The sequence below is a fragment of the Strigops habroptila genome, chromosome Z (genome assembly GCF_004027225.2).
Source record: "Strigops habroptila isolate Jane chromosome Z, bStrHab1.2.pri, whole genome shotgun sequence".
Lineage (NCBI taxonomy): Eukaryota > Metazoa > Chordata > Aves > Psittaciformes > Psittacidae > Strigops > Strigops habroptila.
This window is the reverse complement of record NC_044302.2, coordinates 85,086,594-85,102,841: the sequence shown is the minus strand read 5'-3', so window position 1 is coordinate 85,102,841 and position 16,248 is coordinate 85,086,594. Positions and strand designations below refer to the sequence as shown.

General features: G+C 38.1%; 1 protein-coding gene across 2 annotated transcripts in view; it reads left to right on the top strand.

Annotated features, from left to right (window-relative positions):
- PARP8 (poly(ADP-ribose) polymerase family member 8) overlaps positions 1-16,248 on the top strand; it is a 112,974-nt gene that overhangs the window by 62,006 nt on the left and 34,720 nt on the right. The window contains exons 7-13 of one of the 2 annotated variants that reach the window (XM_030470037.1): positions 2,608-2,702; positions 5,491-5,551; positions 6,602-6,692; positions 9,587-9,653; positions 11,351-11,476; positions 13,479-14,043; positions 16,180-16,230. In XM_030470037.1, the coding sequence (XP_030325897.1) occupies positions 2,608-2,702; positions 5,491-5,551; positions 6,602-6,692; positions 9,587-9,653; positions 11,351-11,476; positions 13,479-14,043; positions 16,180-16,230 (1,056 nt within the window). Of the gene's footprint in view, positions 1-2,607; positions 2,703-5,490; positions 5,552-6,601; positions 6,693-9,586; positions 9,654-11,350; positions 11,477-13,478; positions 14,044-16,176; positions 16,231-16,248 lie in introns of both variants that reach the window. The other variant, XM_030470036.1, reaches the window with a different exon arrangement.

The window sequence follows — 16,248 nt, the reverse complement described above, 5'->3', positions numbered from 1 at the left end:
TGGAAAGACAAGAGAGCAGCTGATGATGAAACAAGAACCGTGGAAGGTGGGAAATGGCATTTGATGGGCAGTGAAAGCAAGATACGACCTTTTGGTCATAAATTAAATGTTTGTATCCATTTCCTAAACACCTGCTTGTAATCCTCCCTAAGGATTTGATGGATAAATACTTCAAAGTAGCTAAGTGGTTCAATAGCCTAAGACCTATTGATTTACAATGGGATTTAGGTTTGTAAATCACTTAATCTCTTTTAAAAACACAACCTTTTGTCATTAGGTGGGACAAAATAACCTGAATCAGGTCCCAGATTAAAAACTGAGACTTTCTAATCACAGACCTTTCAGACACAGACAGTTATCAGATTTTTTAGCTTTTATATGCACTTTCTCTGAGACTGTTAATTCTTGCTTTGAATCTATGTCTTCTACATTTGCAAATGAAGACAGGAGATTGAAACGGTAATATGGCTTCCTTTGGCGCTCTCTCTCCTGCTCTGTTGTGCTTCAGTTACAGGAATACTTGCAAATGCAGATACACGAAATTCTGGCAGTCTCCTTTGCATACATAAGCATGTTTGTGGCACCAATTCAGGGGTGGAAAATACCATAGTGTGATCTTACAATTTGCCAAGACACTGCTTTGTTGCCTTTTTGAGTTCATAACATTTTACCACCAGAAAATAGATTGGAGAAAGCATTCTGTTGAGCAGTTCAGTGTTCTGCATAGTGTTCCTTTTGGATTTTACTATTATTGATACATAAGACTGATTAAAAATATGTGGAGTAGGTCCAACAAGGGTAGTGAGTGCACCACAGCAACAATTTGTGAAACGATTGCGGTGCTTTCTTTGCAAGCAGGACAGCCATTATTTATGCATCTTTAAAGAATTCATCTTTGCATGTAAAAAGGATTAGTTTGCTCCTACGTAAAGTGGGGAAAAATATAATAAAGGTTTTCTTCTTATGCTCTCCTACTTGAAAAATTGTTCTGACATGCCTGCCCAAACAAGGAAGGGATACTTGGCTTATACCCTTCTGGTCATGAATATCATTGATATCGCTCATAAACATATGCCAGTGCTACACTGATGAATTCTGTGGCTTATATTTGAAGAGTTCAAAGTCTAATCAAATAATTCTTTGCTAATTTTCACATGTAGAAAGTGATCAGCTGATTACTATTTTCATTCTATTTAAATTTATTTAATTAGTACATCTCTAGATAGCAGAGCTGCAAGTGTCACTGCACTGGTCTACAGATTTGGATGTACAAACAGTACTACAGATGTAGAAACAGTACTGCAGTTAGATATGGTTCCTGCAGTAGCAAACATTCTCTGCAGGAATTCCTGTATGAGGATATACATGTGTAAAGATATAAATTACACTCTTGTGCTTTGCACTCTGCATTTTTTGAAGGTACGAGCCAAATCCTACTCTCTTTTCTGAATCTGTCCAAATCCAGGGAGTTCATCAACATTTGTGGAATTACTGTCATTCTAATTGTTGTCAAGAAGTAGAATTAAGTTCACACAATCGGGAGCATATTGCTTAACAGGGAAGTAGTAATAGACTGTGAACAGCTTGTTATAAGTCTAAAGAGGTATTTTGGTCCTTGTAGAAGATAGGAGGATATTAATTACTTTGACATCCTACAGTCCAACCAAACCAGTTTACAAGTTCTGCTTGTTAAACTAAAAGAGTTTACAATGAGGGTGGTAAAATCCTGGCACAGGTCACCCAGAGAGGTGGTGGATGCACCATCCCTGGAGATGCTTAAGCCTAAACTGTATGTGCTTCTGGGCAATCTGATCTAGATGAAGATGTTCCTGCTCATGGCAGGGGGGTTGGGCTAGATGACCTTTGATGGCCCCTTCCAACCCAAACTATTCTATGATTCTATGATTCTATAATGTAAGCACTAACATAATGTTTTCAATTTTTCATGTAGAATTTGAAAAATATGGGGATGATTTCTAAATACATGTTTCTTTATACCTTCTCTGGTAAAATACTAAAAATGAGAAAGTGTTCTTTAGTTTTCTTTTTGCATTTGATACCATTGCACTGATGGATAGAATACAGCCAATGGGTAGACTGAAAATGTAATTTAGATGCTGTGACACTTGGTATATAGAATAGATTCGTGCTTCTCTTGTTGAGCCCAAGCCATTCTGTGTCTAATATATATGATACTGTGACAGCAAGTACAACTGGGATCAAACCTTTGTCCTGTAGTGGTTGAACTGGCATGACTGGGGAGATCTGGTTCTTCTCCTACTTAAGAGTTTTAAAAATGCAGAAGTGTCCCAGAACTGGCCCCAGAACAAGACAGGACAGAGGATGAGTCCTTTGCAGCTTCTCTTCCCACAAAGAGGAGTGGGACTCTCAAAAAATTTTGATGAAGAGATGCCTGCTTTGCAAATCTCATTAATTAGCAGGGTTAGGCCATGTACATGCTTCAGCTTGTCAACACAGTGTCCTTTCTAAGCATTGTGTTAGGGAATCTTAATGTAGCATATTTTGCAGAGGAAACTTTCAGGAGCCTACATCAGGTGCCAGTAATGAAATAAATAAGAACTCCCGGGATATTTTTCTCCCTGGCAGGTTAGCTATGATGGAGAACTTCACAAGCACCCACAGCTGGAGGCTGATTTGACAGCAGTGAGAGAGATCTATGGACCTAATGCAGTATCTCTCAGGTATGTTACCTATCTTTCTGTATTGTGGAACCTTTCAGGTTTAGGAGACTGAGTTCTTTGTGGACCTTCCCTGACTACCAGAGCACAAGTCTCTTCTGGTGATTTCTGCATATTGTATGGCAAAAGGAAGGAGCATTGCTGGCAAGCAATGATGCTTTTTTGGGGGGGTGTTGGGGTGGTTGAGTACTGAGTTAACTGGCTGTGCTCAGAACAAGCCCTGGCAGCCTGTTATAAAGCATCATTGTCTTCTGTAGGTCAGTTGGTATTTGATCAGGCTGTTGTATTTTGTTGAAAATTACTATTCAGTATTACTCTAAACTCTTGTTAAACTCCTGTTCTGTCATATTCTGTCTTTTGTCCTGGAGGTGAACAAGAGGAGTGATAAGAGGTTTAGTAAATGTTTTCCCTAGGGAAAGATTGAAGGAATTGGATTTATCTAGTCTGGAAAAAAGAGAAGACCTAATAACAGTACTTCTTTCAAAGAAGCTGTTTGTAGATAGGAGGAGTGATCAAGTGTTCTCATCATCTTGAGAGAGACAATAAGAAACTAGCTGTGCTAGCGACAAACAAGAGTTTCATTAGTTTTTAGGAAAACTTTCTAACTGTGGTGATCTAAAGTAGCCTACACAAGGAAGTGGTGGAACTCAGTCACAGGTGGATTGCACAGGTTAATTATGCAAAAATTCTGTTGGACATATATGAGATGGCATATGGCTCTACAATACTTCTATTACACTTCTGGTCTTTTATAACTTCCTTGTCCATCTCTGTAATCTTAATGATTCCATTCAAATAACACATAGGCAAGATGTAACAGACCTGTCAGATGCATTACAAAGAAAATCTCAAAGTTGTTGTACAAACCAAGTAATAAAATAGAGAGAATATAATAAATTTAGGCATACATATATTGCAAGTAGCATTTCCCATTAACCTCTAAACTATAAGCTCTGTTATTTTTGTCTAAGAAGAGAGAGCATGTATACAACTAAGGTGTGCTATGCCTTTTGAAATTAAGTGGAAATCTCGTTACATTTCGAGGACCTGGGGAATTAAAATCCAAATAGTTGTAATGGGCTTAGGAAATGAATGAGATAAATGTTTAGTTGCCAAACTGATAACTATGAAATTGAGAATACCTTGATGATACGCTCCCTCAGGCTCCTAAAACTTAAACATTATATGTAACCTTTCAAAAACTTAATGCATCTAATTTATTTTATCAACTGTTTGCATCGGAAGCAGTGTGATCTCGTTGAGCTTACTGTAGTAAACTACTGCTTGTTCACAGCCTTTTGAATGTCAGTCGCAACATCAGCCTGCATTCCTAAATATTACTTAAGACTTCATAACGATCTGTTCTTTGGATCTTCTGGAAAATTAACAAAAAAATCTGAGGCCACTGTTGTTTAGGATAGTGGCTAAGCTGTTCAATAGGTGGAGAATTTCTCTGTTTCAAAGCCAGGTTTTTAGTGAGCTGTAGGAGGTCAGTGAGTGCCTCTGCGGCTTTGGGTAAGCTCTGGAGCAGCTCTCAGGGTGGCTGGGAAGCCTCCAGACTACACAGCCCTGACTAACCATTTACCTGCCCCGGGAGTGCCATGTGTGGGCATGTCTGATCTAGAGAGAGACTTTGTGTTTGCCCTTACCAGAGAGAACGAACCATTGGGATGCCAAGGTTTAGCAGAAAGGGTTCCATCCACCAAACTTCACAAGAGGTCGAGGCATTTCCAGTGCAAGCTAGGTCCTACCAGGGGCTGAGAGGCCACTTTGGTAAGAGATAGTTATAGTCACAATATTTTTGTATTTCAGAATTACCTTGTCAACTTATTTATGCACAACTGCTGCTATGCACTTTGTCTAGTTTAATAGAAAAGCATGGAAGTCACTGTGAGAACACGCATATTAATGCAGTGTAAAGAAAAAAAAACTAGTGACTTGAAGCTAATCTGTGAAAAATTGAGAGTGATTGTACTTTTCCAACGTTGCCCACTTAGGTAATTTATATGGGAATGAAAGCAAGTTTTTTATTTAGGTTTATGAATGAGTATTTTCTATCCTTGTTTAGAAGTCTTCAGGTATTTCAAGTACTTCCCCTTCAAGTTCGAGGAGGGCAATAGAATGAGTCAGAAAATAAAAAGCAGAGAAGTCACACTTTAAATGTAAGATTTCAGATGGCAAAGAAACACCTATGAGCATAAATTAAATCTGAACCTCAGTGATCCCAGCAATACTACACGTAACAGATAAAATAAGATAACTATTGCCTAGAGCACATTACAGGGCAATCTTTCTGTTTTGACAAACAAATGCTTGAATTCATGAAGCAGTCTCACAGGTATAATATACCACCCTCTAGGCTGTGTTGCATTTGTCTTCAATGATTTATCACAAGCTTCTCCTTAGGTTACTGGCTGTTAACCTGAAATACTTTTGAAAATTAACTAGGGTTTTCTTCTGTCATTTATAGGAGCAGCATGTGACCATCATTGTTTTCTTGATTTATTTGTTCAATATGTGACACAAAAATAAATAAAAGCAATGGAGATAGAGTGTGGTGGAATTAGTAGAAAAAAAGATTTAGCCTGTTTAAGCAAAATCGACTGAAAAAGTCAGTGCAGCAGTCAGTCACCCACTGTGAATATTGATCCAATCTATGTAAATGTGTATTTTATAACCATTGTGATTTTACAGACGAGATGATCCTGCATAAAATCTTCCCTGTTATAAGTACTCCTGGGCTGAGTAGTATCTTAAAGAGTTGTAATGTCATGTAATTCTTTCCTTTCAGGGAATATGGAGCCATTGATGATGTAGATATTGATCTGCATATTGATGTTAGCTTTCTTGATGTAAGTAATCTAATCACAGTATTACGTAATGAACATTAATACCCATTTAATTCTCCTACACTTCAGACTCTCTAGACAGCCACCTAGATTTTCTTTTTTCAGAGTCTTGATCTTCGCAAGTGGCTGTCACGTGATTGATTACTACTCAGTGGAGAGGTTTCCTTTTCCTTTTATGACCCCGTTATTAAAATGCTTTGTAGCCTTGTGTTTATTGCATGCGCATTTTCTTTCAAACATGCTTTGTGAATGGTGTTTTAACTGATAGAATTGAATTACATTTATTTTTTTGCTGTCCTAGATATTACTTAGGAGAAAGCACTTCCTAGAGTCCTGGAGGGAAGAAGACTGGAGCAATCCAGTGCACTTCTTAACATCTGCAGCTGACTAGGGAGAAGCTTGAAAGGCAGAGGAGACACAGGACAGTGGTGCTGTAGGCTGGCAGCATGGCTTCTGTAACAGTTATGCTGTCATTAACTCTGAACTTACCTCATCTGTGCAGTAGCTTCCAGCCTTCCAAACAGAGAATAAAAATCAGTGCTTTTAGGGACATCACTAGCTTCTGCACAGATATGTCATATTATCAAGTCAGCACAGCACGTAACATAGTTGTTCTTGGGCTTTTCTAAAAATCTAAAAAAAATGTGATCATACCTTATTTTAATCAGTCTAAAGGACCAGAAGTTCCCTTTGCCCTATGTTTTGGGATGAGTTTATACTTTCCATCTTTATTTGCTCCTTTGCCTCTCAGCTCTGAAGCAGTATCTCTTGGCAGGTGGGAATGTGTCTGCCTGCACCGTAGATGTAGTGTTGTGTATAAACCTGTGCTCAGTTTAAATGAGCATATTCCAGAACTGGAAGCAGTCTAACACTACTCTTAGGGGCATCAGCAGGCCATAGTTTGTCCTGAGTCTTCAGTTTAAAGTTAAAGTAGATTTACTATGACTGGGTAAAAGGACGGTGTTTATAACAACCCTAAGGTATACCGACAAAATGCATCAGTTCCTTATGATGGCTAATGGTGTCTGTTGTTTTCTTTTTATCTTGACGTAGGAAGAGATTGCTGTGGCTTGGGATGTAATTCGCACAGAGCCTATAATAGTGCGATTGCACTGTTCGCTTACACAGTACTTAAATGGCCCAGGTTAGTCACCTATGTATTCTTCGTATGCCTTATATGGTGTCTTGGTCCAAGCCATGTAAAAGGTGATAGATACTCATTCACTGCAAAATCTTTGACCCTGCATGCGCTTAGATCTGCTGCTGATCTACTAAGATCAGTCACACTAGTACTGAAATTATATTTACATATGTTTGCATGGCTTAGGCCCTCAATAATGACATGGACATCTAATTTAAGCTTTCATAGATTGATTTTTGGAACTTGTTTTCCTGATACCCTTTGAAATTCAGCTGCTTCCCCTGGGAACCAGGATTAAGGAATAAACATCTACAGTTTCTAATATGTGATTTCCTGATTTGGAAAGTCAGGCATCATCTGCACAGATGAGAAGTCAGTGGTAAGGTAGACATTCACAGACCTGTGCAGCACACTCATATGCATTTTTTCATACACCTTTGAATATAATAATTATCCTTTCAGCTTGTGATTTCTATATGACTGTGTGAAATCTGGGATCTTTAGATTTGATTGAGTTAAGTGAGTAAACCATCCTCATGAGAGTAAAACTGGTCAAACTCCTGAAGAAACAGCTGAAGATCTGGAAACATTTATATGCAGAATTCAACTTCAGATATATTTTTACAGTGGGAAGTCAGAAGTAAGTTGCAATTTAGATCATAATTTGCCTGGCTTTGGAGGCTTCCAGTACAAGCTGTCAGTTCAGGCTTGTATCTGGAAGAATTCTGCCTCCGGAAAATGAGTAGATATTTCCAGTCAGAATATGTGTAGAAAAATCTGTCCCAATGAGCTATTTTAGGATGTGTTGCCTGCCGATACTAACTATAAGCTATATTCTGTTCATTCAAATAAGCATTTCAATATATCAATCTCTTTTACTTTTTTTTTTTTTTTTTTTTTGCTTGGCTTTGGTCTTTTTGTCTCGTATTGCTTAAATCTTTCTTTGTAAATATGCAGATCTTAAAATATGTATTTGCTATAGCAAGCAGCAGAGTTAGTATTCAGACTATTTCTATCAAAATGTAATTTAAAAATTAAAAATGCAGCAAATAAGAGAGGGTGAAGCGTGAAGAGCAGCATGCAGTAAGAAATGATCTAGTGAAATGAGAAGTAACATCAAAATATCTTCTGCACCGCTGGCAAGGTTAAAACAGGGAGCTTAGTTCCCAGTCCTGCAGCTGACTGATCGTGGAAGTGCCTGAATACCAAGAAAGGCAAGATCAGGGCCAGAGGCAAGTGCTTCAGGGATACTGGTTTTATGAACTCCACTGCTGTTGCAGCCATGTCTCTTTATTTACCAGAAAAGCACAGTGAGATCCACCATCTTTTGTGTTTAATTCTCTGTGAATTCCTCTCCCCCCTTATATATGTTTTTTATTGAGACTACTGGACGATAACTTTATGCTACCTTTTTTCTCCTATAGTACTTTCTGTTGATGGGTAAAAGAAACAGAAATGCAGTATACTCCAAAGCACAATGGTGGGGGGGGAGTATTAATACCACCTTGTAGCTGTATGAGATCTCGATTTTAGTCAGTCATTCTTCTAGTTAATAGCTTCTCTCATTATTGTACTTGTGGACATTTCCTCCCACATGCCTTAGAAAGCTGTCTTGGATGAGGATGAATCAGCTATTGGAGGTACTGGAATGTCTCTTCTGGCTGGAGAGCTTAGTAGTCTAGATGTCAGATTTTAAGATTGCTCTTCTATATATGATGCTTCTCATTGAAAATATCCCCTCACCACTATGTGTCCTAAATTTAACGATCTAAAGACATTGCTACCCCTAATCAAATCATTCATCCCTTTTGAAAAAGTCATGTTTGTTTTTAAAGGAAGAGATCATATTTGAATAATAATGTCAGAGAAAGGCTGTCTGCAGGGCTTTGAGCTACATGAAATTGGATAGCCAGGTTAGATATATTGTATTTTAATTTTAAATTTAATTTATTAAAGCAAAATTAAAGGATAAACTTTGACATTCTGAGTAAAATCAGAATAATATAGATTTTAAAGTACTGATTTATTTTTTCTAATAAAATTTGAACCAACTCCAGGTTTTTTGTTTTCATTTCTTTTTTATTTTACTGTAGTCATTACCATCTTATGTAATACAAAGTATGAAGTCTGTTCTTGCTTGTACATGTGTTGGCTGTTGTCCTGCCTTGAGGACCTGAGGCACTCTCAGCAGTGCTGGATTCTGTCTGCCACTTTTATCTAGTGAATGTTGTAAAGGATTTTAGTAATACCAGGAGCTAATTTCCAGCTTTCACCCCATACGCTTTCAATTTTCTGACAGATGAGTATGGATATACCAATGTTAGGATGGGTCCTGAGGAAAATTCAGGGTAATCCTTGGCCACTGGAATTCGTATACCCGGCACTTAGACAACAGTTAGAGATCATGTATTAAAAGGCCATCAGAAAGAAAGTCCAGATACTAGTTAATTCAGTTTGTTTCAGTCTGGGTTTCTTCATAGTCACAGAAACTGTAGTGTGTAAAGACTACTTCCTTGGAATAAAGTTTAAGAGATTAGGGAAGATGAATTACCAGTCCAGATACATCTAATCTGATGCTGCTCTCTCGTACTTGAATAAAATAAAAAACAAAGATACATTTTTGTAAATAAAATTAGTGGGAAGAGGTAGATCTGGGAGAATTCAATTTCTAGAATACTTATTTGTAAAATTACAAATTATGTTATCTGATATTCCGGAATCGACCATTCATTTCCTAATAGACTTCGATGACATGTCCACTTTCACCATTACTTCAGTGGCATTGTCTATAGTAAAAGTCCAGATAGAAACAGGGCTCTTATGTATGACTTACATGGTCATGAGTTCTTGATTATTGCTGTAAGTTTATATATCAACAGTATCTCGTTTTTCTGTAGTGCCAACTGTGGATGTATTTCAGATCTCTACTAAGGAAAGATTTGGGCTCGGACATCAGCTGAAAAAGTAAGTCTAGAAAACTGTAAACCCCTGTTTTTAGGCAAATACTACACTCTTTTAAGTTCCCGGATCATGTCAAGTAGCATAAAATTCACAGGTTGTCAAGTTGGTGGAATCAAAGTGGTTTGAACTTGTTTTCTTTATGTAAAAAAGTAACAGGACTTGCCTTTTTAATTTCAGTTTTGACAGTTGTTCAGGAGAACCTGATTTGTGCTGCCTGCCAGGGTTTTCTGTCACTTTGCTGCCTTTTAGAAAGTAAGCTGCAGAAGTTCAAAAGAGTGTAGCTGGGTGTTCAATTTCATGTTTCTGCTTAGCTGGTGAAGCCTTTGGAGAAGAATCTTTTAGAGCATCATGCTTACCCTAAGGGCGGCTATGCTTTCATGGTGGCCTCTAGCATGTACCACTGTAATTAGGCCATCTGCAATTTGAGGAGAAGAGGGAAGAACAGTTGGAAAAAATAGCAGTTTCATGTATTCGTTTCATGGTACAATTCAATTTAATACAATTTTGCTGAGTCATCTTTTCACATGTGCTTGTGTATGTGTAATAAAATGACAAGAATATAGGCTTTAATATCCGACCATTACAACATTAAGAGTCCCTTTAGAAAAAAACCCAAATCTTTTGCTGTTTGATGTTCAAAGAAATTCAGTATCTTACAAATGAAGCAATGTTATTTAAATCTCTATGGAACGTGACTTTAAAGAAAAAAAATGAAACATTCCCCAGACATCAGCTGCCACTTTAAATGTTTCAGTACTTACGCTGGCTCTGATTTGTGCACCAGGTAATTACTAAAGGTTCCTATAAGACATTTTCAAGGACATAGCTGCATAATTCACAGGTGAGCAGAAGTCAGAATACCCGTCAATCCCATGGCCCCTCATGGCTGTGACAACAGGATATTCTATTCATCTTTGAAAATTCACCGAATTACCAATAAACTGCCACCTTGACTGTATCACTCAAAGACTCCCACTGCTAGGTTAGTCACAAAGTAATTTGGCTTGGAAGGAATTGCTGGAGGTCACCTACTGCAACCTCCTGCTCCCAGTAACACTCACTTCAAAGTTAGATTAGTTGACTTAGAGTCGCAGGCAGTTTAGCTGTGAAATCTTCAACCTTTGTGGACAGCCTATTGTACTTAACCACTCCTCTTGTGGATGTCTTCTTTTTAGAGCCTTTATGGTTTTTAGCTTTCCTAGTTGCAACTTGTCACCTCTGCCTTTTCCTGTCCATCTCTGAGAAATGTCTGGCTCTGTCTTCTCTGTAAACCCTCTTTGGGTAATGTAACATTCAACATCCCTACCTTCATTTTGTGCCTTAGGAGAGTATGCTCCTACTTGAGCAGCGTGGATGTTCTAGCCTACCTTTTCTAGTCCCTGGAGAGACAGAAGCATGTAGTTGCATGGGAGCCCTTGAATCAGTTTGTATATTTCCATAAGAGACATACCAGCATACGTCTTGCAGTGTTGTTTACATAGACTGTATGCTCAGTAAGAGTTCCATGTAAATTGATTTTACATGAGGAAAAAAAAGCATTTCTGAGGAGCTGAGGCATCGAGCCATCAGTCCACATACATGTCTATAGAGTGAAGACATTGCGTCATGTTGCCTACATGGTGAGGAGAGAGACCCTAGTATTAAAGTGAGTTATGTCTTGGCTAGGTTAAGAAAACCTTTTGTTTTTCCTTGATTTGCAGAATCATGCAGACATTTGTTACACAACAGTGGAAGAACAGCAAAGAGAAATCTAATTGTACGCACAATAAGAAGTTGTCTGACAAAAAGGTGAAATCCCCTCTGCACATCTTTTCTACATTGCGCAGGTAATAGCAAGGAAAATTAGCTTTTACTATCATATCCTGTTCTAAATCCACAGCAGACTTCACAAGGTGAAATGTTGACTTTTCTCCACAGAAAAGTGCTCTATTTATATCTTACCTCGTGGGTTTCCAGTCCTTGCCTTGCATGATATCAAAAGTGAAATAGGTACTGCAGCTTCTAAGACTATTTGAAGGCAGGGAATTTCAGTGTCCTGCTCTCTGAAACAGCCATGTTTCATCTAAAATTCAAAGTAATTAATTTTATTTTATTTAACTTGTTTTTTTGTTAGCTCAGTAGCATTTGACTGTTTCTTGAATAGCAAGAATGTAAGCATAAGTAATATATACAAGTAATATACAGCTCTGTGTATTTTTAATTTTTTAAAACTAGAATGGTCATTAATGAAAAACCCTCTCCACTGTTTGAGTGCATTAATGGTCGCCACTTCTGAAGTGCCGGCACAGAATTTCAAAGAACAAAGGCATTAAAAACATAAGAAGCAGTTTGTGAATAGTTCGAGTTCATTATGACTTCTACCAGTTACTCACACTTTTTAGTGTATGTAAAATCAGACTCTGATTTTACCTTTTTCAGGAATGTGACTATTTAGTCTAGCATGTTTTCCTGCTTATGGAGGGTTCACACATCACTCCTGTGCATTTGAATTGAATGCTTCTTTGAACATTCCTTCTTGTTAATGAATTTTGCCGTTCTACATTCCATGTATAAAAAGGAAAGGGAGTACAGCTATCACTAACGTTGAAGAAGGGAAGACTGCCAAAGATTACAAAAGATTATTTCTATTTTCAAAGGTAGAAAAGGAAGATGGTGTTTTGACTAGAAAGCTTACCCATTCCTTACTATGCCAAACACCATTGCCTAGTGCAGGCTGTAGCTTGGGGTTTGGTTTTAGTCATAAAAGGCATAAAAAAGCCAGTCCAATCTCTGTCCTCTTGAGCTGGCTACTGCTGTAGTGCCTGTCCAAAGATGGCTTACCCCAAATGCAGGGACCACTCCTCTCCCTAAAGCTCCATCCATATCTCCTGTCTGCAGGAGGTAAGTGAGCCAACTGCAACAATGAGTCAGCAAACACCAGGTGCATCTTACACTGTTGCCACTTGCTAACAGGGTGGGGAAATCTGCCAGCCTCTTCCTTTGAGATTTCACTTCTCTATTTGATCCAAGCCCAGACAATACTCCAAAGATTGGGGTTGCTTATGAAGTATAGAAAAATGATTCAGCATACCTGTTACATGTTCTTGCTTTGCAAGGACAGGAGAATGTGAACTTTATAGAAATGTGACAGTTCATATGAATGTTGTTTCATCAAAACCTTTTGTTCTTTCTGCATTCATAATTTAGGTCCCTCACGTCCTCATTTCTAGTGTTAGAATTTGTCTAAAACAGGAAAGAAGGGAGTCAAATTGTCTTTCACAAAGGACCCAGATTATTATGAGGGTTTTAAAAATAATGTTCACTTCAGCTGAGTTAAACCTGATTTACTTCATGCAAGTTTCATTGCTCATTATGTCTTCCATTGGATCTGGACATAGAATTTGTTATGCTGTATCCAGAAGACTAACTTTTAATGGGATCATGCCATCGTGATTATATAGAAAAGGTAGATTTTCATAAGGAAAATTTGTTATAATCTCATAGGAAGTATGTGGGTTTCGTTTCAAAGATGATTTCCCGAATAAATGGTTAGTTTAGAGGCATGGTGGCCTTTACAAACAGCTGTAAGGATATAGCTCTAACTTCTACTTAAGTAGTTAGTCATCTCTAATTGATGAGATTGTGAGTAAACAGGAGTAAGATGTCTATTTGGTACTGGAAAATTAGTCCTACATACAGTTGTTCATTTTTTAACGTTGGGCTGCATTTATCACTAGTGAAATACATAAAGACAGGTAGCACTTAAAAATTTTTGTTTATGTGTGGTCTTGCTTAATTTGCACAGGATTTTGATTATTTTCCAACATTCTCCTCTTCTTTATTTTCAAGGTCGCCAAGTTATCCTCCACCTGGCTGTGGTAAAAACAAGTCAAAACTGAAGTCAGAACAGGATGGCATCTCCAAAACTCACAAGCTACTTAGAAGGACTTGCTCTAGCACAGTGAAGGCGGAGGATGTATGTACCACAAAATCTCACAGAACCTTTGGCCGCTCGTTGTCGAGCGACCCGAGGGCTGAACAGACAATGGCCGTTAAATCGCACAAACTCTTGAACCGCTCTTGCTCTGCAGCTGTCAAGCAGGAGGAGTGCATCGCTTTAAAGCCCCATAAGCTGTTAAGTAGGTCGTGTTCCGGGGACCCTCGATGTGAGCACAACAGCACCTTGAAGCCCCACAAACTTTTAAGCAGGTCCTACTCCAGTAATCTTAGAATGGAAGAATTGGATGGATTGAAGAATCACAAGTTACTCGGCAAGACCTACTCCAATGCCCCTAGATCATCCAAAATGGAGCCTTTCAAGGAGTCCACCATAGCAGAGAGCAGGAGGCTCTCTCTTACCTCAGGGCTTATTGGTATCTTAACACCATCTTCATCATCACCTTCACAAGCTGCTGTGCGTAATAATTCTTTTATTCTTCTCATTTCCCTCGTATTATTTTCCAAATGTGCTCTTATTCTTACTCTGCAAAGGCATTTATGCTTATGTTAGTGAATATATTGGATATATTGAATATATTGAAAGACAAGGGCAATGTAGTCAGCTTCTTAAGGAGGATTTAAACAACTGTGCATGCACATATATTTAAGTTATAAAATCATAATTTGCTTAGGTCAAGACAGAGATTTTGTGTATCACATGCAGCTCAATATACAGCTGCTGGCCAAGGGAAAAGTTCAGTCATCCACTTTGTCGCCTACCTCTTCTCTTGAGGCAGGAAGAAGGGAGTAGACTTCTGGCTTGGTTGTACAGGTCTTCTCTCATTTCCTTGTTTCCTTCATGGGGAATGCAGTTATGATTCAGCTCACCTCTTGCACATTTGTGCATTGTGAAAGGTTAAATCTTCAAATGCTTTGGTGACAGACAGAGGTTGGGGAAGGATTAGGCCCACACCAGCTCCCTTTCTTTCCCCAGAGACATGATCACTTTGAAAAACAAAGGGTAGCACATAATCTTAAATTTAAGAAAAAGAAGAGTGAGCTCTCAAAGTTAATTCTTCTGCTTCTTAAAAGATGACTTTTATACTTTAGAAGAAAGAGTGGGTCTGTTTGTACTCTTTCAAGACACCAGTCTGTTTTCTGTTATACCTGGGGAGAGGCACTTCAGAGATAGACTACTTCCCTTAGCCTGGTTGGTACCTTGATGTTCTCAGTGAGAAAAAAAAAAATGCTGATTCTTGCTTAAAATATCATACATATATTCAAAATAGTGCCTTCTGAATAACAAAATTACATTGCGTGTCTCATGGTTAATTAGTTTAATAAGCTGTGAGCTATACTCATCGGGTCTAAAAACAGTGATGTACTATCATAAAACCATTTATATACATGCTGTGTGGTTGGTTCATGTAATGTGCACAGTAAAATTAATTTAAGGTGAGCATCTTTACTTGTCACAGTAAAGATGCATTTTTTTCTGAGTCAGCAGAGGATGTCTTAACATAGCAAGGCTTTTCTCTCCTGAAGTTAATAGGAAAAATCCCATTGGTTTTGCAAAGATAATGAAGAGTTGACTAAGTGGTTTCATTAAACTGATACCAGCTGATATGGAAGAAATGCAAGCCGTGCTTGACAGTCTATAAAAGCTACCAGTAATTTATTGCGAGAATGCATTTACTTTGAGGGAAAATTATCACATACATGGTCAGGTGCAGTTTGGCTGATGTTGGTGGAAGGGCGTCAGGAGTCCATTTCACATTTTTCATGCAGACATTAGATGTATGGGTAGCCTGGATGCCTGACTGCCATCTGAAGTCAGTGGAATGTGGAAGTGATGAATAAGGACCCTAACTTCTCAGCTAAAATATTTGAATCTCATATATGAGTACCATTAGGATGGTTTGCCCAGGAGAAAAAAGGAAAAAGTTGCCCAATTAGACAGTTAGAGAAATAAAAAACCAAACCAAACCATCCTATAAACAGAAACAAACAAAGCTGTAAATGGAGCTGATCTGACTCTTATTCAAAACTAGGTTTAATTGAGATAAATTTCAGCCAAGAGGGTATTTTGTACTTTACTGACTCCTGTAACAGAAGTTCCTTCTAATTTATGTTGCTATGTGTTGAAAGAAAAAGGCAGAAAGAATTTGAATGGGATCTGAGCTCAGAGATTTGTTAGCATGGTGCTTACAGAAGTGAGATCTTAGTAAATACAGAAGAAAAAGCTTTCTAGCTGTTCTGAGAGTTACATTAGTCTTTCAAGCCTAAGCAGATAGCCCATATTTGGGTAGACGATACACAGTTAAAATTTAATCGAAGTTATTAAGTGCTAGTTTGTTAGAATGGAGTGAAGACATCAGTGTTTCCATTTGAGATTAAAGGTTTTGGGATGCTGAGATGCTAAAAGACTATCCCACGCTCTGCAGCAGTAAAAGGATTGATAATTTGTAATGGCTGGTTTATGCAAATGAGTGATCTTTTTAGATGCAAATATTTTAATGAACATTTTGCACACCAAAAAAAAAAAGTTTTATGATGTCCTTATAATTAGTCTACCAACACTGAAGTTGCCTTGACTTTTCCCTTGCAGCAGAATTGCGGTGCAAAATGCATTCCAGTACGAGACCGTGGCTTTCTTGTGCAGGTAGGATATCGTATCTTA